The 27,023-nt window shown below is 37.6% G+C and overlaps 1 protein-coding gene across 3 annotated transcripts in view; it reads right to left on the reverse strand.

The window, feature by feature from the left end:
- Sulf1 (Extracellular sulfatase Sulf1) overlaps positions 1-27,023 on the reverse strand; it is a 242,783-nt gene that overhangs the window by 164,766 nt on the left and 50,994 nt on the right. For all 3 annotated transcript variants that reach the window (XM_090386513.1, XM_090386512.1, XM_090386511.1), the window contains exon 5: positions 10,407-10,557. In XM_090386513.1, the coding sequence (XP_090242639.1) occupies positions 10,407-10,557 (151 nt within the window). The remainder of the gene's footprint in view (positions 1-10,406; positions 10,558-27,023) is intronic.

Genomic DNA, 27,023 nt, shown 5'->3' on the forward strand with positions numbered 1-27,023 from the left:
AAAGAAATTACAACAATAGAAATTATTAAACTCTTTTTTTCTCACTCCCCTCTCCGATCAAGAGATTTTAGAGGCAGGGAATCAATTGAAAGAAAAGGAAGCCCCTGGCTTTGATGAAATATCTCCTTCTCTGCTGAAAAAGGTCCTTAGCTCAATTCTTATGCCACTGAAGTATATATTCAATCTCTCTTTTCAATCTGGTAAATTCCCTTCTCAATTAAAAAAAAGCAATAATCATTCCTGTTCCAAAGGGAAACCATTGTAACTCTATCAACAACTTCGCTCGATAGCTCTACTCTCAGTTTTTGCAAAATTATTCGAAAAAAATTCTTCATAGCAGACTCGTGGTTTTTCTTGAAGAAAATCAGCCCATCCATCAACAACAGTCACTTCATCACTAAAACATCCTTCTGATCTTGCAATTGTTGACTTCTGCTTAAGGATCATCGATAGCCTTGAAAAGGGTCACTATGCTATAGCACTGTTTCTTAACTTATCTAAAACTTTTGATTGCATAAACCATAATACAGTGAAACTTCTCATAACGGACACCTCTCGTTAATGGACATTTTCAAATTCCCCAACTCACCTCCATTGGTTTTAACGTGTTTGCAGCTTCTGTCTAGCGGACATTCTCTGTAACGGATGCGGACAGGCAATCTGCACTGTTTCGTTTAGATTAGCACTTAATTTGATCTCCCCATAACGGACAGCGGGCGATCTCACGGCCATTTTTCTAGGAACGTTTCTTCCACGTATTGCCTCAATCGTGTGTTTATTTTCTATTTCCGATTCTCTGAATTTTATCAAGGTTTACGTCGCGGCTCTAAACCCTTTTTCAAGAATTTTAAGGCACGTGTAAAACTTCTGATGAATTCGGTGTGTGCAGGGGGGGGGGATATGGTCGGCCTTTCGTCTTTTTAGTTTCAGTTTCAGTTTTGTTCAGTGTCGTGTGAAGTGCACAATGTCTTCTCGTAAACATTTAACTTTAAAAGATAAAGTCGAACTCATTAATGCGTATGATCGGCAAAAAAATAGCGTTCGCAATCTTGCTGCAAAATTCGAAATCGGGAAGACGCAGGTAAGCGACATCCTAAAGAAAAAAAATGAACTGCTCAAACAATTTTGACAACACGTAAATGATCAGGTTCAAAAATCATTCCCGAAAACTGTTGGACTTCAAATTGACAATGTTACGTATGAGTGGTTTTCTCGCGCACATGCTAAAAAAAATTCCCATTAATGGGCCTATTATTAGGGGAAAGGCTTTGGAGGTTGTGAAATCTATGGGAGCAAATGAGTTCAAAGCTTCTGTGGGATGGCTAGACAAGTTCAAAACTCTGCATAAAATTTCTTGGAAAACCGTAAGTGGTGAAGGTGGATCTGTTGATACTGGGGTTGTAACAGAGTGGACCGTCAAATTGGAAGATTTATGTCTTGATTTTGAAGCTAAGGGTATTTACAACTGTGACGAAACAGGGTTGTTTTTTAAAGCTCTTCCTGAAAAAACAATGAGTCTAAAAAACGAAAAGTGCCAAGGCGGAAAAATTTCTAAGGAACGCTTGACTGTACTATTGTGTACAAATATGCTGGGAGACTTTGAACAACCTCTTGTTATAGGAAAACCACAAAATTCTCGTTGTTTCAAGGGCATAAAGTTGAATCTTGACTGGAAGTCTAATAAAAAAGCGTGGATGATACGAGATATCATGAGCGAATGGATAAGTCACTTTAACCAAAACATGATTCGTCAAAACAGAAAAATTATTCTTTTCATGGATAATGCTGCATCTCACCCGCACATTGAATTGTCCAACATTCAAATCGTTTTTCTGCCACCAAACACATCTGCAGAGTGTCAGCCCTTGGATCAAGGGATAATAAAAAATTTTAAACTTCACTACAGAAAACGTGTTTTAAGACATCACATTGGAAACATGAACGATGTAACATGTGTGATTGACCTTGCAAAGAAGCTCAGAATCCTAGATGGGATTCAATGGATTTCCTCTTCAGTAAACGCAATTAGAAAACAAACTGTCATGAACTGTTTTGTAAAGTCTGGCTTCTCAAACGCAAAAATTGAAGTTGTGAACAGCAATGTGGAGCACCAAGAACTTCAACATCTATTGATAATGTACGATACTTCAGCTACAAGTGATCCTGGCTACAAAGATATAGACTCGAACCTCGCTACAGAAGATGGTGCTCTAGATATCAACGACATTATCATCGATATTTTTCAAGAAATTCCTCATGAGGATGAAGAAACGGAAGGAGGTCATTCTGGTGAAGAACATATTAACGACTAACCACCGATGAAAATAGAAGAAGCGCTCATACAAATCAATCGTTTAAAAATGTTTTTCGCCGCTGAAGAAGATACTGAAGGACTTTCGATGGTTTCTTCACTCCAAACAAATGCTGAAAACAAAATTATCAGCCGGAAGAAGGTGCAGAAGAAAATAAGTGATTATTTTTCTTAAGATAGTAAATAAGATAAATAAGTGTACAGCAAACCCCCGCTATTCGCGGTATCTGTATTCGCGGTTTCGCATATTCGCGATCGCCGATTTAATATAAAATGAAACCTAAAAAATGTGAATTTTAAAGCGCTGTGAATACTTTCTGCCATAAAAAAACATGGGCGTGGCTAAAATTATCTTTCCCGGTCAAAACAGCGCTCAGTGGGTGGGGGGAGAGGGGTGACAAAATCGCGAGCGTGAATGTTTCTCGCTAATCCTTGTTCAATATGTGTTATGCACTTGTTATGGAAGGTTTCGTCGTTTGCTTTTAATTTATATGCTTATAAATTGAATAAATTTATCAATTTATAAATTGATATGCTTAAAAAAGTGATAAATCTACCGTTTTGCAGTGTAAAACAGACTTTTTCGAGTGTGTTAACGGAAGAAAGTGACTTTATTGTGGACAAGTTCTTTCTAACCCCTACAAAAATACTACTATGAATAACAAGAGAAATGTGAATATCAAAGAAGGTGATGACATTAGCGAATAAAATTGAGTTATTAGATAAAATTTCTAATGGTGAAAGTGTCTCCTCAGTGGCAAAACATTATAAAATCAATGAGTCAACGGTACGATCAATCAAAAAATCGGAAGAAAAAATCCGCCGTAGTGTCCGTGAAAATGCGCTAATTGCTTCAAAAATTTGCTCTGTAACTCGTGATGTTAAATTAGAAAAAATGGAAAATGCTTTAAATCTGTGGATAGAAGACCGAACTCAAAATAAAATTCCGTTAAATTCACTCATCATTCGTGAAAACGCAAAACTCCTTATCAACGCTTTAGCGAAACTGGTGATAGCACTGGCGGGATAGGTTTATTAGCTAGCAAAGACGCTGGTTTGAAAGATTTGTTTGAAATTTCTAATAAATATTACATTTAATATTAAATTGTTTCTTATTTTCATTTCGATGCCATATGCTTGCATTTCACTATGTACATAGTCATATTATGAAGGTACATATAATACATACATAGACAAAATTTTAGACTAGTTTTTCTTATATATTTCATACTTTGGAACGGAACCCCTTTATTACTATGGAAGCCATAACTCAGTATTCGCGGCATTTCTCAGGAACGTAACCCCTGCGAATAGCGGGGGTTTACTGTATTTTCCTTAAGATAAAGTCATAATATGTATAGCACAATTGTATGTATATTATTTACAAAAATATTGTTCAAAATCTGTATCTATTTTAATTTAATTTTACATTAAATGTTTAACGATTTTTCTTTTCTTTTTTTTTTTTTCTCCCTCAGACTTCTTGTTAGCGGAAACTTCTCTCTAACGGACACATTTTCGTTCCCCATGGCTGTCCGTTAAAGGGAAGTTTCACTGTATTCTACTTAACTCAATAATATTGGCTTGAGAGGGAAAATTAACCTTCTCCTTGAAGGCTACCTTACTGATCGGCCATTTGTTGTAAGAACAAATCAATCATACTCCGACATCTGTTATTTCTCCAGGGGAGTATCTCAAGGCTCACTTCTTGGACCTATCCTATTTGTTCTTTACATTGATGAATTTCTCTCTCTTCTTCTTCGATCTTCTCACCTAGTAGCATATGCCAGTGATATTTCCATTCTGATCACAGAGAAAGACCCTAATCAGCTTCAACTCAAAATCTCTGCCTTGCTCTCTGTGATGCATAGTTGGCTTCAAAAGAATCAGCTTATACTGAATCCAGAAAAATCAAAATACATGGTGTTTAGAATGAAAAAAAAAACCACTAAATATTGAGTTAGATGTAACATACAAAGAAAAACAACTTGAAAGGGTGAATGAAACCAAGTTTCTCGGAACCTGGCTAGATGGTAAAGTAAGTTGGGCAAAACAGATGATAACTCTATGAAAGAAAACTTCGTATCTAGCGGGAATACTCGCCAGGGCCGCCTGGGTGTCTCCTTCCCTTCTCAGACTAGTATTCCTTTCTTTAATTCAGCTGCACCTCACCTATGGAATCATCACATGGGGTACCACCAGCCAAGAAAACCTTGCGAGAATCAACTACATTCTCAATCAATGCATTCGTTCAATTTTGGGCCTTCCCTGGAAAGCATTGGTTAGTTCGAGATACAAGGAAGTGAGAATCCTCAGCATCTACCAACTGCTACAGAAAGCTGAGGTGGTATTTTTTAACAATACATTGAAGACACCAGAGTTTCTCCCCATCTTCAGATCCTTTTTCATAACTAAAGAAGAAGAAATATCATACAAAATGTCTAAAAATGAAGCCAACCTGAAGATTCTGCTTTTCAGAAAAGCCATAGGTCAGAAAAGTATAAAATACAGAGGTGCTAAAACCTAGAACAAACTTACTGCAAAATTCAAAAATGTCACTTCACTAAATCAATTCAAGAAACTACTAATTGAACACATCACCAGAGATGTCTGATTCAAATTACCTTCCACTCAACTTCTGGATTTTAAAAACACCAACATGGAAATAATGTACAAATGTTAAAGGAAGAAGTCGGCAAATAGTTTGTAAATTTCTGTGTAGACATCTCATCATTTTTCTTTTCTCTCCTCATTTAATTGTAAAAATATTCACAATGGTAGTGTAAGTAGTGATGCTTTTCGAAGTCTTCTGTAAAGAAATGTACAAAAAAACTCCAATTTATTTATGTCTTTTCTGTTGAACATTACCTGTACAGTTTCAGAACTATATTTTTCAATTGTATATTCATTGTTTTTTTAAGGGAACATCCCCTAAAAAGTCATTAACTTATGTGTTCTCCCTCCCTTTTTGCTGTTATCTCCCAAAAAATTGTAACATAAAATAGAGATAAATAAATTATTATTATTATTATTATTGAATTATTATTTGCCACTATTAATACTAAAGCTAAATGCTTATAACTTGAATATTGCTAGCAATGCTGCACATTTCATTAATTTGATGCATTTCAAAGTTTTTCAAGACATTCACTTGGAAATGCAATTTCACTTACTGAAAACATAACACAATATTACAATAAAGTTAGTACTGTAAAATATTTCAGTTAGAATGGCAAAACATTTCAATGCTGTTTTGCTTTAATTGTCATGCCATCAATGACAATGAATGGAATTATATTCTTTTATGTGTTTGTATTAGCACCAAGGGTGTCAAGGCTAATACTCAAGATTTCTAAGAGGTACAAGCTAAAGATTATAATGATTTATGCACCAACATCGAGCCATGATGATGAAGAGGTTGAAGAAATGTACACTGAAATTGAGAGTCTTCTAGATGAGCAGAAAACCCACTACACTATTATTATGGGGGACTTCAATGCTAAGGTTGGAAAAAAACAAAACAGCGCAGAAAGAGGAACTATAGGAAATTTTGGAATTGGTGAAAGAAATAAAAGAGGTGAAAGACTTGTGGAATTTGCAGGATCTCAAGGACTGTCAGTATTGAACACTTTTTTCAAGAAATGGGTGAACAGAAAGTGGACATGGAAGAGTCCAAATGGATTAACAACTAATGAAATCGACTTCATTCTCACTAACAGAAGATATATTGTGAATGATGTTACCGTCCTGAATAAGGTAAATGCTGGAAGTGATCACAGAATGGTAAGATGTACACTTGATATAGATGTAGGAAAGGAAAGGAAAAAACTGACTCGAGTAAATAATACAAAGGTCTTTGAGATAACACAGGAGGAGAAAAAGCAGTATGTACTGGAACTTAAAAACAAGTTTGAGCTTCTGCAGACTGCTCAGGACCAAGAAATCGACGAGGAATATTACAACTTTCTGAAAGTGATAAAGCCCAAGAAACTTATAGGGAAACAGAAATCCAAAGAAGAAAAAATTAGTCAAGAAACACTTGTCATGATGAACCGAAGACGACAAATGAAGAGCAAGAAAAACACTGACAGGGAGAAAATTGAGTATACTGAGTTATGCAAAGCCATTAGAAAGAGACTCAGAGAGGACATAAGATGATTTAACACAAGAAAAGTAGAACAAGCATTAAGGGAAAACAAAGGATTTAAATCAGCAGCCATGAGCAGTAATACAGAAAGACAAATGATACTGAAACTGAAGAATAGCGATGGTGTACTTATAAACAGCAGAGAAGGCATAATTCAAATAGCAGAAGACTACTATAGAGAATTATACAAGGAGCGAGGGAATGATACCAGTAGTGGGGAAGATGGATTGCAAAGTAGCAACACATACAACATACCCGATATTCTTCCTGATGAGGTAGAACATGCATTGAAGAAAATGAAGAATCAGAAAGCCCCGGAGGAAGATGAAGTTACTGTAGAGTTGTTAAAATTTGGAGGAAGAGACATAACACAAAAACTGGCAAGGCTCTTCACAAAGTGCATTAGAAAAGGTGTGATACCTAAGCAGTGGAATAATGCAATCATAGTTTTGCTGCATAAGAAAGGAGATAAATCAGAAATTAGAAATTATAGACCAATTAGCTTGTTACCCACATCTACAAGTTGTTCACAAGGGTCATTACTAACAGATTAGAAAGAATACTTGATGAGAATCAACCGAAAGAGCAAGCTGGCTTTAGGACAGGATTCTCAACTATGGATCACCTTCACGTAATATCACAGCTAATGGAGAAAGCAAATGAATATAAAACACCATTATACCTGGCATTTGTGGATTATGAAAAGGCATTTGACTCCATACAGCATAAGGCAATGTTTCGGGCACTGGAAAGACAAGGCATAGATACCCCATATATTATGATTTTGAAGAAAATATATGAGAGTGCTACCTCCTTTATTAGACTAGACAAAGACAGTAGCAAATTTAAAATCGAGAAAGGAGTTCGACAAGGAGACACAATATCTCCAAAGCTGTTTACTGCTGCCCTTGAGGAAGCTTTCAGAAGATTAGACTGGTCACAGAAAGGAGTCAATGTGAATGGAGAGTATCTAAACCATTTACGATTTGCAGATGACATTGTGGTTAAAGCCACGATCCCAAAGAATTAGAGGAAAATCTTAATCAGTTATGCACACAGTTAGTAAGGATTTTGGACTAAAGATGAATATGGCTAAAACAAAAGTAATGATGAACAAGTATGCCACGGAAAGGGAAATAATGATTGAAGGAGCAGTAATTGAAAAGGTGGAGTCATATACTTATCTGGGGCAAGTTATTAGCTGTAATAATGATAAATGACTGGAAGTCAAGAGAAGAATAAATTTTGGATGGATAGCATTCAGAAATATAGTCACATACTGAAGAGCAATATCCCAGTTTGAAACGTAAAATAATGAATCAATGTATACTCCCCACCATGACTTATGGAAGTGAAACTTGGGCACTCACCAAAAGAATGGAAGAGAAGCTAAGAACTACACAGCGAAGAATGGAACGAATTATATTGGGAATCAGACTGTTAGATAAGAAGAGAAACACATGGATTAGGCAGCAAACTCAAGTAAAGGACATTCTTATCAAAACTAAAGAACTAAAATGGTCTTGGGCAGGACACATAGCTCGAAGACATGATGACAGATGGACTAAGAAAATAACAGAATGGTATCCAAGAGGAGCTAGAAGAAAACCTGGAAGACAAAGTCGGAGATGGATAGATGAAATTCATGAGTTTTTGGGTAGTAAATGGATGGCCAGTGCTCAAAACAGAAGGAACTGGAAAGTTGCTGGAGAGGCCTTCATCCTGCAGTGGATTGAAAATGGCTGATGATGATGATTAGTATTTGTACTTTTCTACTATTTGTACTATTTGTAATTCTTTTATGTGTATCATATTTAAATTTTGCTATAAAAACTTGAGGGAATAGGCGGTTGGAGCTTTCAAGCAAAATTAAAAAAATCAAATCTACTGAACTTTATGGAATTATTGATTGTCAATCATAGAAAACATATTACTATGGATAGTAGTATTGTACTTTGTGTTGTTTGTGAATAAATGTTCCATGCAGAAAAAAAAAGACATGGTTCAAGCGCACAGGATTAATAATTTGATAATTTTCTTGTATCTCTCTGTCTTGTGAATTCTGCTGACCTTATGTAGCTGTCTTTAAGTATAAACAGAAAATTTATTTGTTTAATTTACCTGAAAAAAAGATAAAAGTAACACTTCAAAGAATCTGTACTTTGTCTTGATAAGAAGTATCCTTTCAGTAATTTAATAAGTTAATTAAATAATTCAGTTTTTCAATGATTTTTTAAAAAAATGTATAAATCAAAACATTCCAGATGAACCTACCTTGAGGAAAAATTCTCTTATTGTTATTTCTGATGACAGTATTCATCAATATATTGGAGAAAAAAGTGCATCTGAATGTCCACCAATGAACTGGGAGCTGCTTGTAACTTTATATTGTCTGCTTGATATCTGGGAAATCAGATGCACACCTTCTTGTCCACATATTATTCAAGGTAAAGTTCTGAAAATGTGAATCATTCCACAATTGCCCGATTTGTGACTGATTCTTTGTACTTATAGCCAGACTGAGAATTGATCCATGGTGATAAAGTCTACTTTTTTGTTGATAATGCTACTGCTCAGTACATCATAAAACAGCTTCTTCATCACAGGATTTTTATCCAAACCTGACCCACATTATTTGCTTGGCCATGCCACCCATATTATTTGCGTGGCCATGCCACCCATATTATTTGCTTGGCCATTTACATGCATAAGCTAAGAGAAACAGAGAGAACATTTTGATGAAGTTAATAAAATTATTTCTTGTATGAAAGAGGTCTTCATAAGAACCTCTACATACATAGATATTTACTGAGATATCAAACATGGGCCTTCCTTTTTCATCAAAGATTATTTTTACAAGCTGGAGAAATGGCAGAGCATTGCTTTATGACAATAATTTTGATTCTATAAAAAACAGTAGTCAATGCTTTGAATACTACAGCTACTGGTGCTGCTAAGGTGATCTTTCCAATTCTTTGGTTAAAAAACACTTGCTATTCTTCAGTTACTCATTTTGTTTGGATACCTAATTCTGTAACTGAACTTCAAACATGGGGACTTTCTTTGAGCAGTGCAACTGAAGAGTAAGTAAACTTCAGGTAAAAATTTCAACCATCTGGGAGATAGCGTGATAACATTTCAAAAAATAAATCTGGATTTCATATTTTAAGAAAAATAGATGACTGTTATGAAAATGAACAGGACGTTCCATTTCAGTATAGGCTTCAAAGGCTAATCTTTTTAAATTTTAGAACAATCAATTCCCATCAATGAAAAAAGATTGTTCTCTGTCTTTAAAATGATTTCAGATGATAAATGGCAAAGATTTACAAGGGAGCACATTGAAAAAAATACATTGTTGTTTTACTGTAGCTTACAAAGGTTGCAAATTATAAAATTAGCCATTTGCAAATTATAAATTATCCTCATTTTAAAACTTCTCATTAATAATTTTTGTTATTTTAAATACTGAATACAAAGAAATTGCAATTCACTTCATTTAGATTAATTTAAAAACAAATATAAAAATTTAACTGCATATCACAGCATTTTGGTGCATTTTTTTAGCATTAGCATTAGTAGAGGCATTTGATGCAAGAAAGCAAGCTTATGCAGCATCAGCCAAAAAAAAAAAACCACTTCCACTTCACCCCTCTGTTCATTCAAAATACCTGTCCAGCTGAGCCTTAAACTTATTTAGGCTATCAACTTCCACGACAAGGGATGGAAATCTGTTCCACCAACCCGCTGTAACCCGCTGGCTAAAGGCAAATTTCCGCACATCTATCCTACATCTGTCTTTTTGTATATTTATTGCATACTTTGCCTCTTTTTAGTAATATTATGTCTAGTTGTAACAAATGGCTACAATAAATGCAATAATGCAAAGCAAATAAAATTAAATAAATGAAACTTAAACAAAACTAAATTCGAGAAACAGTTATATACCCTTCCAACTGCATCATCTACAGACTGCAGAGTCTGAAGCCGCTTTGTGTGTAGAACATCAGTAAATCTAACGTGTATTGGTTCCATCTTTCCTGTATACCTTAGTAGCCACTGCTTATCTGGGTTAGGAGCATAATTCCAGTTAGGTGTCCTAAGTAATAGAAAAACATAGAAACAATAAAAAATAAGTCACATTAAAATTAAAACTTTTTTAACTTTCAATGTTTCAAGGGAGAAAAAAAAAGTTCAGTTGACATTTTTATTTCTAGAAAATCATTAAGCTGTGTAGTTAGCTTAATCAATAAAACCATTTTTTATTAAACTTTGTCAAATTGTTTCTTTTTAGGCTATGCTAGGTTATAATGGAATCTTGTAACAAGAAAATAATGTTAACAGGAGAGATTACTTCTACAGGGAGAGGATAAACTTCAATAGAAAGGGTGCAAAAATAAATATTTTTGACTAATATTTTCGACATAACATTGCCTGATAGCATCAGAAAATGCTGATGCTATCAGTCAATGTTAGGTCGGTTGGAAAACAGCTAGCTTGGTGGTGGTGGGGAATTCAGAGACTAATAGATTAACAGTAGCCACAGACAGAGGTGGAAGTGATTCTTGCATTTTTTTTGTTGGAATGGGCAGCAGCCCTGGAAAGCAAGCTGCTGGGGATATCAAGAACTGCTGGGAGTCATGAAACAAGTAAATACATGGGCTGGTTAGTGTAACTAAGAGTAAGAACAGGTATATGTATAATTACATGTACACCAATCCTAGGAGTATAATAAATAAAGTTGATGAATTTGAAGTGCTGGTAAAGACATCAAACGTGGATGTTGTTGGGATGTCAGAGACATGGTGTCACACAGATATAAGGAATGCAGAATTGGAATTTGGGGAGTACAATGTGTACTGAAAGGATAGACAGGATAGGAAGGCAGGATGAGTTGTGCTGTTAGTTAAGAAACATAAAATCTAAGGAAGTGCATCCAGTTGACATAGATGGACAGTGCAATGTTGAGTCAGTTTGGTGTGACATAAGTGCTGGGAAAGCAAAAATGAGGGTGGAAGTTTGTTATAGGCCTAATGACTCTGATGAGTATAATGAACAATTATACAGCAGGCCCCCATTATAATGTGGTTCGCTTTATGCTGATTCGCTATAACGCTGTTCTTATATTGTACCCTGTATCTGACTATAACGCTGTCACAGATCACTATAACGCTCTTTTAATGATTGCATTTTTGGCATATTTAACGATATCGTTTCATTTGATGGAGTTGATAGCTTGAAAATGAATAGCAAAACAGCATTAAAACGTTTACCACGCTCAGTGAAATTTTTTCACACGCTAATTTAATTGCAGTACAGTGACTTGTTACGTAGTTCTGAGATCAACATTTTAAAAAATTATCAAGTATATTGCTTGTAATATTTGCATTATATGCATTTATCCAAAGACTAATCATGACTCAGTACAGTATTAGACATCGTGCGTAACAGACAGTTTACTCGAACATTTTATCATAATTAATGCAACCAACGCAGTTACATTTTCGAAGAGTTAATAATGGCCGATAAGAATGAAAACCCAATGTCTGGGCACAGTACGAAAACTATAAATGTAAGAAAAAGACTGAATTTGAAAATTAAATTAGACGTTTTGAAGCGAATCGATTCTGGTCAATGACAAGCAGATGCATGCCATAATTTAGGTCTTGCAAGTTAACTGTAAGAACAATTATAAAAAAAGAAAGAATTAATTTTAGCAGCGGGAAAGATAGCTGTCTTACTGCAAACAACTAGGGCTAGGCCGACTATTACGATTGAAATGGAAAGACTTTAACTAATTTTATTGAAAATAATATCCAATGCAGAATTCAGTTAAGTTAAATATTATAAAAGAGAGAGAGATTAGCCAATATGATGATCTGAAGAAAACTCACATAAAAAAAAAAAAAAAAAAAAAAAAAATGTGGAACCATTTAAAACTGGTAAGGGCTGGTTGAATAGATTTAAAATCTAGGGAGAAGCCACAAGTGCAGATGAAGGAACCGAAACTTTCAAAAAAGAACTTGTTAAAAATTATTGAAGAGGGGTATTGTGTGTTATACTTCTCAACAAGTTTATAACATAGATGAAATAGGACTTTTGTGGAAACGAATGTCTAAAAGCAGTTTCATATTGAAAGAAGAAAAAAAAAACATGCCAGGTTTCAAAGCGGCGAAGGATCGGGTGACTTTATTGTTGGGTGGTAACGCTGTGGGGGATTTAAAATTAATACTCCTTTTAGTTTATTTAGAAGAGGGCCAACCCAAAATCAACATATTTTTCATGATTAAATTCATCAATTAAATTAAATCAATTAAAATCAATTTAGATCAATTAAATTCATGAGTTTAATTTTGATATGTAAGTTTGTTTGTTTGTTTTGTTTTTAGGATCATTAGCAACTAAGGCCATATTGCTCCGGGATATGCGGTGGTCATTCCTTGACCTTTCCGCATCCTCCGTATTTGGTGGTGACGGGCTCGAACCCCGGTCTAATCAAGAAGCGTGTGCTGCGCACTGCTGCTCCTTCCCACCTGGCTACGGAGGCGTCTGATACGTAAGTAGTTACCACATAATTATATACGTATGTAATGCAGAATATTTTATATGTACAAATATTTGAATATTAAATATTTTGACCAACATTTGTGCATCTTTTCACTACCGTTTATTATTGATTAGGAAATATCCTATGGCACCGATCGCGACTTCCAAATAAATATGTTACCTTATGGGAATGCAGCGCTCGCTTAGCACGGATTCACTTAGCGCTGTTTTTCTGGAACGAAAAACAGCGTTAAGCGGGGATCACCTGTATAGAGAAATAGAATGGGCCAGGAAATCAGAATGTCTTATAATGGGGGATTTTAACTTCCCAGATATTGACTAGAACTTGTGGGTTGGTCACTTACACACTAGTAGGCTTTTGTAGATTTATTTGATTGTTTTCTACAGCATAATGTTAGAGAGGCAACCAGAGGGAGTAATACTCTTGATTTGATTATCAGTAGTAACTCTTCATGCATTAAGAATCTGCAGAAAAAGGAACCACTAGGTGGCAGTGATCACAGTGTGCTGATATGGGATTAACTCAAAGATTTAACTGCAATCATGGGTAAAGGGAAGGGTTTTGCTTTCATAAATGTGACTATAGTGGTCTGAGACAGTATTTAAATTCTATACAGTGGAACCAACTGATGATGTTACCAACAGCAAATTCTAAATGGGATGCATTCAAGAAAGTAATCTTGGAAGCTACTAGGCTTTTTGTTCCAACTAAGACATACTTTTCTAGGTTTAGGGCCAAATGGATGTCGAATGAACTAATGAGACTCGTGGCAGAGAAGAAAAATGCATGGGATGCATATAAATTATCAGGCGACACAGAAGCCTATGGTAGGTATAAGATAGTCTATAATCAAGTCACAAATGAGGTTAAGACTAGCAAAGACAGATTATGAGAAATCGTTGGCAAAGAATGCAAAGAAAAACAGCAAAGAATGCAAAGAAAAACAGCAAAGACTTCTTTACTTATATAAACTATAAAAGGAAAGGGATGAATCAGATTGGTCCACTTGATATTAATGGTTTCACTATTTTGAATCCTGCTCAGGTAGCAGACAAACTAAATGAGTATTTTGCATCTACATTCACATGGTGTTTTATGCGAATATAGATGATTTTTATGTGAATGTGAATGATTCTCATAATGTTTTTACACTACATACACACATGAGGAGTTATTCAGTGAGGGGAATGCCAGAAGTTTATAAAACTCTGCCAGTGAGCTAAATGATTTTGTAATAACTGAGAGCAAAGTTGAGGAGAAATTGAAGTTAAGCATATGGAAGGCACCTGGGGTGGATGGGATCTATCCAGTTATTTTAAAGGAGGCAGCAAAGGAAGTAAGCAAACCCATAGCCATAATTATGAGAGCATCATTGGACTCAGGGGAAGTCCCCACGGACTGGAGATGTGCAAATGTACCTCCAATTCACAAAGGGAGATCAAAGGGTGACACAAGTAATTATAGACTTGTTAGTTTAACTTCTGTTCGGGTAAAATAATGGAGTCACTGGTTAAAGAAGCATTGCAGGATCATTTGGACAAGACTGCAGTAATAAATCAGTCACAGCATGAGTTTGTTAAGGGAAAGTCTTGTCTGACCAATTTGATTGAATATTATGATGTGGTCACAAAATAACAAAATGCAAAAAATAATTTTGATATCATATACTTGGATTTTAGGAAAGCTTTTGATATTGTTGCACATCAAAGACTACTGTACAAATTGGAGCAATATGACATTAAGGACAAATTGCTGCTATGGATAAAGGGTTGGATGAGTGGGGAAAGACAGAGTGGTAATCAATGGGCACCGCTCTTTGTGGACTAATGTTATTAGTGGAGTTCCCCAGGGTTTGGGATTGGGTCCATTGTTGTTTTCTGTATTTTAATGATATTGATGTAGGTATATCAAGCTTAATGTCAAAGTTTGCTGATGATACAAAGTTAGTAGGGTTGTTAATAATAGTATTGACCATTGCTAATGCAACGGGATCTAGAAAAGTTGGGCAGATGGGCTGAGAAGTGGAAACTGTAGTTTAATAGTACAAATTGCAAAGTACTGCAATAAGGGTAGCAGTAATCCCAGAGAAATGTAACAAATGTGTGGTGTTACATTAAGGTAGTTTAAAATGAAAGACACCTGGGGGTAATTGTGCAGTCATATATGAATTTTTCTGAATAGTACAGACAGGCTGCCAGAGCAGGTAATGGGGTCCTTTCAATGATATACAGAATTTTGCTAGCAGGGATAAGGAGGTGATTTCCCTTTGTATAATTCAATGGTCAGGCCACACTATGACTACTGCGTACAGGTATGGAAGCCTCATTTTAGGAAGAATGTAGAATTGTTAGAATGAGTACAGAGAAGGAAAACAAGACTGGTGATGGGATGAAAGGGATGCTCTTACAAATAAAGGCTTAAGTTCTGCAAATTGCTGCATCTGGAAACTAGGCGCCTGAGAGTTAATCTGATTGAAGTGTATAAGGCTTTGAATGGATTGGGCAAGCTCAATGCTGATGGAATTCTTCCTCTTGCTCAGATTACAAACCTGAGGAGGCATAAACTGAAGTTGAGGAAAGACATTTGTCGAATAGATATGCGGAAATTTGCCTTTAGCCAGTGGTTATTTGATTGCAGGAATAAACTTTCATCTGTCATTGCGGAAGTTGATAGCTTAAATAAATTAAAGGAAGAAGTGGACAAACTTTTGGAGCATATGGATGGGTTTTTTTTTTTTTGGCTGATGAAATATAAGCTTGCTTTCTTGCATCATATTCCTCTACTAATGGTAAGGCTAATTTTGATTTCTAAAATTTTAAAATAAAAATTTAGTACTGTATAGTGGCAGACAAAAAAACTGCATTACTTGTGAATTTTGCAATTATGTGTTTGCGCTGCATTGTGGGTTGTAGACATATTCGAAATGAATTCGTTAGATGGGATATATATTTCTGTGAATAAAATCCAATAAAAAGACTCTACCTGATATAACTAACTGTCATAAATATCTTCTCAAAGGATAAAATGCATGATTAATGGAAATATGAGAAATCATGCAAATGGCAACCAAACATACATTTTATTGCGTTTATGTGTACAAACTGAAATGACAAGTTAACGTAATAGTATTATGTATTGTAAATCAGCAAAATAAGTCCTCAATATTTTGTTGTTCCTCCTCGAGCTGAAATTACAGCCTTGCAACAATCTGGCATAGAGTTAATTAACTTTTGGATATATGGTTGCCCAATTTCGTGGTACCACACCCTTACAATGCTCTCCTGCAGTTTAATCTTACTTGTTGGCTTCTTCTGAACAATTTTAAACTAATTATGCACCAGCAATTTTCAATGGGATTCAAATCTGCACTGTTTCCGGGCCAGTTCAACACTGTAATGCCAGCATTTCTGAGGTATGACTGCACCTTAAGGGTAAAAAAACAAGGGAAAACAATTGTTGCAAGTATGCTTTAACTCTTGTGAGACAAGAAGACAAAATCATCATTAAATCTAAATAGCATAAAACTTACCAAATTTGTTGTGTGGCAAGGTGCTGAATCCTGTTGAAAAATGCAGTTTTGGAAGTCTGTGTGGTGATCCCTAATAACAGGTTTCAGGCACTCCCCCAAGATAGCAGTGTAGGTTTCTGCATTCACTGTTCCGTTAATAAACTTAATTGGCCCCACCCCTTTGCTTGTTATGCATCCCCAGACCATCTGACCAGCAGGGAACTTTACAGTCGGTGTTATGCAGTCAGGATGGTATGCCTCCGATTTCTGTCTTCTGACATATCGCTTCCCATCCGAGGAATGCAGGTTGAATTTCGATTCGTCAGAAAAGAGTACGGTGTCCCACTGCTCTTTTGTCCATGAAACATGCGTTTTTGGCCAAGCAAGTTTCTTGTTCCTCATTTGTTGGATCAACAAAGGCTTCTTGGGCCGATAGGCATGCAGACTACATTCCGAAAGCCATCTTTGGATAGTTTGTGACCTTGTTTCAACACCAGAGGCCATCTCAAAGTCCAGTTTTAGATCAGGACCACTAGCACGCCAATTGCAAAGGCATAGCCATTTCAAATAATGACCTTGGGTAGGCGTAGTCACTCTCTTTTGGCCTGATCCAGGTCTTCTCTTCAAATTACTGGTTTTATGCTTTAATTTCAGCACCCGGGATACTGGTGACTGGTGGCAGCCTATTTTATCAGTGATAGCACGCGTAGAAAACCCTTCCTGAGACAGAGCAACAGCTACACTTTTTTTTATTGGTGCAAACTGAACATACGGAGCCATGCTTACAACTCCGTAAAACAGGATACTAATGAATGCATATACCCTTCCAACGCCGTATTTATAGAGATGACTGATGCAATACCTTGCAATTACTGTCTGATGAAATAGATGTGTTGTCTGATGCAATAACTTTGATTTGCAACAAAAAAAATTACTGTAATCAAACAATATCTTATACGTTTCACTACAAATGCTAGTTTTTTTGTCCACCACTGTACATGTTCATTCTTACCACTGATCATACTTACAACTCATAATAGCAACAAATAAAAATATATTAAACACAAATAGATCAGATTGGCCTGATGTTACTGAAACAAAAGGCTTTATGATACATTCGTGATCAAAAATGTCCCAGACAGGATTTTAAAAAAAAGTTATCATTTACTAGGTATTCCAAACCTAGTTAATGATACTTGGGTAAGTATAATTTTGTCTGCAAGGCGGCCCCTGAGACTTCATGTACTGCCTTCACCAATCAATTCAGCTTTAGTAGTAGTGGCAAATGACGCAAGAAAGCAAGCTTATATATATCATCAGCAAAAAAAAAAAAAAAAAACCACTACATTTCACCCATTCATACCCTCCACGAATTTGTCTAGGTCTTCCTTGACTTTATTCAAACCGTCCATTTCCACAAAAGATGGAAGCCTGTTCCAACATCAACTACTTACAGGCTGAAGGCAAACTTCAACATATTTATCCTGCAACTATTCTTCCTCAACTTAAATTTATGCCTTCTCATGTGTGTGGTCGCAGCAAACTAAATGTGAATGCCATTCACATTTAGTTTATTTAATCCATTCAAGGCTTTAAATAGCTCAATCAGATCTCCCCCACAGGTGCCTAGTCTCCAGAAGTTGCAATTTGCAGAACTGAAGCTTTTCTAGGTAAGAGTACCCTTTTATTCCTGTCACCAATCTGGTTGCACTTCTCTGCATCCTTCCTAATGTTGTTGTTGTTTTCTGATTTTTAGGAGCATTAGCAACTAAGGCCATATTGCTCCGGGGATATACGGTGGTCATTCCCTGACCTTTCCGCATCCTCCGTATTTGGTAGTCATGGGCTCGAACCCCGGTCTATTCAAGAAGCATGTGCTACACACAACAGCTCCTGCCCACCTGGCTATGGAAGCGCCGCATCCTTCCTAAAGTGAGGCCTCCAGACCTGTATACAATACTCAATATGCGGCCTAACCATGGCTTTGTACAAGGGAATAATCACCTCCTTATCCCTGCTAGCAAAATTTCTATACAGGGTGTTTCAGTTAAACGTTTCAGAACTTCTAAGAGGGGTAGGGTACATCCTGACAACTCGAAATCATATAGCAATGTGGGGTCGGAAATGCTTTCCTGAAGCGGTGTTGTACACAGAAGCACCATAAAGAAAAGAGACCGTAAGTGAGAAATCGTTTTAATAATACATGAAAAGAAGCAAAAGGTACATGGATTAAAGTAAGTGTTCGAAGTTTCTTCCACGGGCTACAATGCACGCCTCACATCTCCGATGCATGGACATCCGAACATTCTGGAATACTCCAGGCGAATTTCGAATTTCTTCGGCAGCTACTGCGATTCTTGCAACCAGCTCCTCAGCATTGTCAACAGGGGTGTCATAAACTAGCGATTTCATATGACCCCAGAAATAAAAATCAAGACATGATAGGTCGGGTGACCGAGCAGGCCAACGCACGGGACCACCACGTCCGATCCACTGTTGACCAAATGTGACATCCAGGTAGTTACGAACATCTCCGCTATAATGGGCAGGGGCTTCATCGTGTTGGAACCACATTGTCTGTTGCGTCGATGCAGAAATCTGTTCAACTCTCAAAAGTTGTGGCAATACTTGCTGCAGAAAGATCAAGTAGATAGGTCCGGTTAGACGACACGGTAACAGGTAAGGTCCGATGAGGTGATCTCCCATAATACCGGCCCATACATTGACCGAAAATCGAATCTGGGCTGCAAGACGTCGCACGACGACTTCTGTGTACAATACCGCTTCAGGAAAGCATTTCCGACCCCACATTGCTATATGATTTCGAGTTGTCAGGATGTACCCTACCCCTCTTAGAAGTTCTGAAACGTTTAACTGAAACACCCTGTATATCATTGACAAAACTCCATAAGCTGTTCTGGCATCATGCCTGCACTGCTTAGAGAATTTCATATCTGACTGCACAAATACACTACTCCAGGTCTTTTTCATTTTCCATGAGTGTAGTTCCACACAGTTGATAAGTTACTCTGGGATTACTGCTTCCCACTATGCAGTATCTTGCATTTGTCAATGACCCAATTTTCCTAGATCTTTTTGCAGTAGCTCATCCTGATTACTGTCGTTAACCACCCTGCCAACCTTTGTATCATATGCAAACTTTGACATTAAGCATGATATACTCCATCAATATCATTAATAAATATTTAAAACAATAGGCCCAGGAGCAGTGAATCCTGGAGGACTCCACTGATAACATTAGTCCACAAAGACCAGTGCCCACACTATCTTCTTCCTATTAAACTCAACTCTATTACACTCAAGCATGTGTTTATCTGCTTATATCACACCAAACTGACTCAACACTGCATTAGTAATCCATTTTCAATGAATGCACTGCTTTAGATTTAATATGCTTCTTAACTAAGAGCATAACCTCTTTGCCCTCCTGTCTTGTCTGTCCTTCCTGTATATAATTGTACTCCCCATATTCAAATTCAGCATCAAATGCAGAACTTGTAGCTAACCATACAATGTCTGCATTTGATGACTTAATCAGTACTTCAAATTCATCCAGGATGACCCACAGAAGGGTCTGAAATCCCTGACACCTTGCTTTCCAGGCTGCTGCATTTTCCAATAGACTCAGTGCAAGAATCATCTTCATCTCTCCCTGAAACTGTAGTTAATCTATATTCCCCCAAGCTAGCAGTGTTCCAACCCACCTATCACTGCCTCAATAGCATCAGCAATTATTCTTGCACCCCTTCTATTTATGTGTGTCCCATCCCTTTAAAAACAGTCTCTCCTGTGAACAAGTACAGATAATGCCAAGAAAAATTTTATCCCATGAGCTATGCACATTTTCATCAGGGCTGAATTTTCTCCAGAAAAACAATAATTTCAAATCAATAAATAAGAAAAATCCACTTAGTGGCTTTGAACACGACTAGTGACGGTCGTGTTCAAAGCCGCTAAGTGGATTTTTCTTATTTATTGATTTGAAATTATTGTTTTTCTAAAACTTTTGATTTAAATTTAGTAGTATAACATTATTTTGTGATTTTTTGATTAATTTAGTGTATTTATTCTTTACTCGGCCTTGTAAAAGTATCGGTAAGGGTTTCCACGTGTTCGTAACTACCGTTACCGTTAGTAACTTTCCCACCATTGTGATACCGTACTAGATAGCGTTAGTTGAACTTCGTTAGCAGTTAAATTGTACGTTTAAATAAATACATATAACGACTTAGATTACAAACGTAATATAATTAATAACATAACAAAATTAATTAATAAATTAATAGAATCATGACTCAGACCAGAGCAGCAAAGCAAAAGGCTCAAGCTAATGGAAGTGCTGTGGCTCAGAGCAGAACTGAGGGGGGCAGTTGTCCTCTGACTCACAGCCTTATAAAATGCACTGTTTGCTTGATGTTTGCAGAGCAATCGGGTACGGGACATGATACTGCCAAGGGGGATGTCTTTGTGTGTGCGCGATGCAAGGAGTGTATCGATATCAGGCAACAACTCGGCGTTCTTGTGGGCCTATATGAGAGCTTGAAGGACAGGGTGGATGCCCTCGAAGAAACTAAATTGAGGGGCCCATCAAGCTCTCAGCTGCCCACATCAACGCCAGAGCTTGCACTTGGGCATCGCGTGACACAGAGACAACCCCTAAGGCAGAATGCCCTGGTCCCGAAGGAACTAGTAGTTGTTGGTGACTCTATTGTCAGGGAAACGGGGAACATGCTTTGTAAAAAAGATAGGTGGAACAGGACCAGGGTATGTCTGCCAGGGGCAAAGGTTGATGACGTTGTAGAGCGAATATCATCTTTTAAGGGCACAAAAGGTGATATAGTTGTACACGTTGGCACTAATAATATTAAGAGTAGGAGACCGGCAGAATTACTTAACAAGTACAGGTCACTGTTGAACAAAAGCCGAGAATTAGGGTTGAATTTGAAAGTGTCTGCAATTCTGCCCAGACACGATAGGAGGGAGTATATGATGAGAGCCTTGTCGATCAATTCGGCCCTGGAAAGATTGTGCAAGGCTCAAGGGGTAGAATTTTTTTCAGCCTGGACTGTACTTGTTAACAGGAGAGATTGCTTCTACAGGGATGGGATACACTTAAATAGAAAGGGTGCAAGAATATTTGCTGATGCTATCGAGGCAGTGTTAGGTGGGTCGGAAAACTGCTAGCTTCGGGGGAGACAAAGACCAATAGATTGACAGTAGCCACTGGCAGAGGTGAAAGAGATTCTTGCACTGCTTCTATTAGAATGAGCAGAAGCCTGAAAAACAAGATGCATGGTATTTCAGAGACTGCTGGGAGCCATTGCGGTACAAGTAAACACATGGGTTGTGTTAGGGTAGCTAAGAATAGAAACAGGTGCAGGTATACTTGCGTGTACACCAATGCTAGGAGTTTAGTAAATAAATTTGATGAATTTGAGGTATTGCTCAAAGCACCGAAGGCAGATATTGTTGGGATATCAGAGACGTGGTGTCACACAGATATAAGGGATGCAGAACTGCAATTTGGGGAGTACAACGTCTACAGAAAGGATAGACAGGATAGGAAGGGAGGAGGGGTTATGTTATTAGTTAAGAAACACATAAAAACCAAGGAAGTGAAGCCAGTCGACATCGCTGGACAGTGCAGTGTGGAGTCAGTTTGGTGTGACATAAACATTGGGAGATCAAAATTGAGAGTAGGAGTGTGCTATAGGCCTAATGACTCTGATGAGTATAATAAGGAACTGTACAGGGAAATAGAGTGGGCCAGTAAATCAGAGTGTCTTATAATGGGAGATTTTAATTTCCCAGATATTGACTGGAATTTGGGGGCTGGTTACTCACACACTAGCAGGACTTTTGTGGATTTATTGGATGATTGTTTTCTACATCAGCATGTTCGGGAGGCAACTAGAGGGAGTAATACTCTTGATTTGATTATCAGCAGTGATTCTTCATGCATTAAGAATCTGCAGATAAATGAACCACTAGGTGGCAGTGATCACAGTGTGCTGAAGTGGGATTTACTCAAAGAGGTAACTACCATTAGGGGTAAAGGGAAGGGTTATTGCTTCCGTAAAGGCGACTACGATGGACTGAGACAGTATTTAAATTCTATACAGTGGGACCAACTGATGATGTTACCAACAGCAAATTCAAAATGGGAAGTATTCAAAGAACTTATCTTGGAAGCTACTAGGCTTTACATACCAACTAAGAAATATTGTTCAAGGTTTAGGCCAAAATGGATGTCGGATGAACTAATGAGGCATATGGCAGAGAAGAAAAATGCATGGGATACACAAATTAACACATGACACAGAAGCCTATGTGTCATGTGTCATGACACAGAAGCCTATGATAGATACAAGTTGATATGCAACCAAGTTACAAAGGAGGTTAGGCAGGCGAAGGCAGATTACGAGAAATCCTTGGCAAGGGATGCAAAGAAAAACAGCAAAGAGTTCTTTACTTATGTAAACTCTAGAAGGAAGGGGGTGAATCAGATTGGTCCACTTGATATTGATGGGTGAAGTGTTGATGATCCTGCTCAGGTAGCTAACAAACTAAATGAATATTTTGCATCGACATTCACACATGAGGAGTTATTCAGCGAGGGGAATGCCAGAGGTGTATTCAACTCTAGCAGTAAGCTACAGAATCTTGAAATAACTGGGAGTAAAGTGGAGGAGAAACTGTTGAAGATAAACACAAGAAAGGCACCCGGGGTGGATGGGATCTATCCAGTTATATTAAAGGAGGCAGCAAAGGAAGTACGCAAACCCTTAGCCATAATTATGAGAGCTTCCTTGGACTCAGGGGAGGTACCCATAGACTGGAAATGTGCAAATGTGACCCCAATTCACAAAGGAGGATCAAAGGCTGACACAAGTAATTATAGACCTGTGAGCTTAACTTCTGTTCCAGGAAAATTAATGGAGGCACTGGTTAAAGAAGCACTGCAGGATCATTTAGACAAGACTTCAGTTATAGCTCAGACACAGCATGGTTTTGTTAAGGGGAAGTCTTGCCTGACCAACTTGATTGGATACTATGATGCAGTCACAAAAGAACTGGATGCAGGGAATAACTTTGATATTATATACTTGGATCTTAGAAAGGCTTTTGATACTGTTGCACATGGAAGACTGCTACACAAATTGGAGCAGTGTGACATTGGAGGCAAATTGCTGCTATGGATAAAGGGGTGGTTGAGGGGGAGAAGACAGAGAGTGGTAATCAATGGACACTGCTCATCGTGGACTGATGTTATTAGTGGAGTCCCTCAGGGCTCAGTGTTGGGTCCATTATTGTTTTCTGTATTTATAAATGATATTGATGATGGTATATCGGGCTTAATGTCCAAGTTTGCAGACGATACAAAGGTTGGCAGGGTTGTCAAGGACACTACTGACACTATGCTGCTGCAACAGGATCTGGAAAGGTTGAGCAGATGGGCTGAGAGGTGGCAAATGAAGTTTAACATTGATAAATGTAAAGTACTACACATGGGAAACAGCAACCCCAGAGCAACGTATCAACTCTGTGGTACTACACTGACAGTGGTAGAGAATGAAAGGGACTTGGGGGTGGTTGTGCAGGCAGATATGAAGTTCTCTGAGCAGTGCAGAAGGGCTGCAAGAGTAGCTCATGGAGTATTGTCAATGATATACAGGAATTTTTCCAGCAGGGATAAGGAGGTGATTATTCCATTGTATAAGGCGATGGTCAGGCCACACCTAGAGTACTGTATACAGGTCTGGAGGCCTCATTTCAAGAAGGATGTAGAGCTGCTGGAACGAGTACAGAGAAGGGCAACAAGATTAGTGAATGGAACAAAGGGGTGCTCTTACGAAGAAAGGCTTAAGTTTTGCAAATTACAGTGTCTGGAGACTAGGCACCAGCGAGGTGATCTGATAGAGGTGTATAAAGCCTTGAATGGTTTAAGCATGCTCAATGCTGATGGGATTCTTCCTCTAGCTCAGAAAAATCACCTGAGAGGGCATAAATTCAAATTGAGGAAAGACAGATGTAGGATAGACGTGCGGAAATTTGCCTTTAGCCAGCGGGTGGTTGGTTGGAACAGACTCCACCACAAGGGTTGGAACAGACTTCCATCCCTTGTGGTGGAGGTTGATAGCCTAAATAAGTTTAAGGCTCAGCTGGACAGGTATTTTGAACGAACAGAGGGGTGAAGTGGAAGTGGGTTTTTTTTTTTTTTTTTTGGCTGATGCTGCATAAGCTTGCTTTCTTGCATCAAATGCCTCTACTAATGCTAATGCTAATTGATTGACAAAGACTCTTAACATGTACTCCTTCCTATAATATCTCTGAATAGAATTGCAGACTTTTGCAAATTCAATCCTAACTCGCAACTTTTTCCCAACACTGCTGTGTACTTGTTCAGTAAGTCTTCTGATCTACATTAGTGTGAACATGTACAAGGACAAAGGTGATAATGTTTCTTCCCAGAGCCATTATCACCTTTTATGTCCTTAAAAAATGAATCTGCTCTAAAATGTCATTTTCAAAAGTCCCTGGCAGACATATCATGGTCCTATTTCACCTATCCTTATTGCACAATATATTTCCTTTTCCCTGACAATAGAGTCAACCAGTGACTCTATTGTCAGGGAAGCAGGCCCCCACTCCTGTGGGACCAGTGCATTCTGCCTTGGATTGTCGCTGTGTTGCCTGATGCACAAGCTCTGACATTGAGTTGGGCAGCTGAGAGCTCGATCGCCCTCCAATTTAATTTGTTTGAGAGCAAGCATCTACCCTATACTTCAAATTCTCATTAATGCCCTTCAGAATGCTGAGTTGGCACCTAATTTATTCACACTCACTGCACTGAACACACACACACACACTGGCCATGATTCATAGGAGAACCGCTTCCTCCGTTTCTTCCCAAAGCCATAGCACTCCTGCTACTTTGTGGCCATTGCTTTGTTGCTCTACTCTAGGGCATTCTTTCCATTTAAATACAATTTAATTGATCAACAATGAAAATTACTAAAATTAATCAATTTAAATGATTAATCGACAATGCATGAAGCTAGTAGATTCCTAAATGCAGTGATACGTATTATGATATCATGTTTTACATTATACATTATGCTATCAAGTTCAAGATATTATGCTATACCGTTACAATTTCAGTTTTAAATTAGTTATATCCTTACTAAAAATTAAAATTTCTTAAGTAAAAACAAAAAAATATATGCCTAACAAAGCTTTTTAGCTTTGTAAACAATATCAAAAACTTCCTTGTAGTTTTACATATTATTAGCATTAGCAAAGGCACATGATGCAAGAAAGCAAGCTTATATAGCATCAGCCAAGAAAAAAAAAAAAAAAAACCCTTATTTTACCCATCCACTTGCTCCAAATGTTCGTCAAGTTCTGCCTTGAATCTATTTAAGCTATCAACTTCTACAACGACAGATGGAAGTTTGTTCCAGCAATCAACCACCCGCTGACTAAAGGCAAACTTCTGCACACCTATCCTACAACCTTCTTTTTTCAATTTGAATTTATGCCCTCTCAGGCGATTATTCTGAGCAAGAGGAAAAATCCCATCCGCACTGAGCATGCTCAAACCATTCAAGGCTTTATACAGCTCAATCAGATCACCTCACAGGTGCCTAGTCTCCAGACACTGTAATTTGCAAAACTTAAGCCTTTCTTCGTAAGAGCAACCCTCTGTTCGTCACTAATCTTGTTGTCCTTCTCTGTTACTCGTTCCAACAGCTCTACATCCTTCTTAAAATGAGGCCTTCAGACCTGTATACAGCGCTCAAGGTATGGCCTGACCATTGCTTTATACAAGGGGATAATCACCTCCTTATCCCTGCCAGAAAAATTCCTGTATATCATTAACAAGGCACCATGAGCTACTCTTGCAGACCGTCTGCACTGCTCAGAAAACTTCATATCTACCTGCACAATTACCCCTACATCCTTTTCATTCTCTACCACTGTCAGTGTGGTACCACAGAGTTTTTACGTTACTCTGGGATTACTGCTTTCCATATTTAGTGCTTTACATTTGTCAATGTTAAACTTCATTTGCCACCTCTCAGCACATCTGCTCAACTTTTCTAGATCCTGTTGTAGCAGTGTACTATCATTAGTGTCATTAACAACCCTGCCAACCTTCATATCGTCTGCAAACTTGGACATTAAGCCTGATATACCATCATCAATATCATTTATAAATACAGAAAACAACAATGGACCCAACACTGAACCCTGATGGACTCCACTAATAACATTAGTCCATGAAGAGCAGTGTCCATTGATTACCACTCTCTGTCTTCCCCCACTCAACCATTCCTTTATCTATAGCAGCAATTTGCCTCCAATGCCACACTGCTCCAATTTGTGCAGCACTCTTCCATGTGTAACAATATCACAGGCTTTTATAAGATCCAAATATATGATATCAAAGTTATTCTTTGCATCC

This window comes from Mastigoproctus giganteus, chromosome 12 (assembly GCF_048544385.1).
Source record: "Mastigoproctus giganteus isolate SK-2022 chromosome 12, ASM4854438v1, whole genome shotgun sequence".
NCBI classification, from domain to species: Eukaryota; Metazoa; Arthropoda; class Arachnida; order Uropygi; family Thelyphonidae; genus Mastigoproctus; species Mastigoproctus giganteus.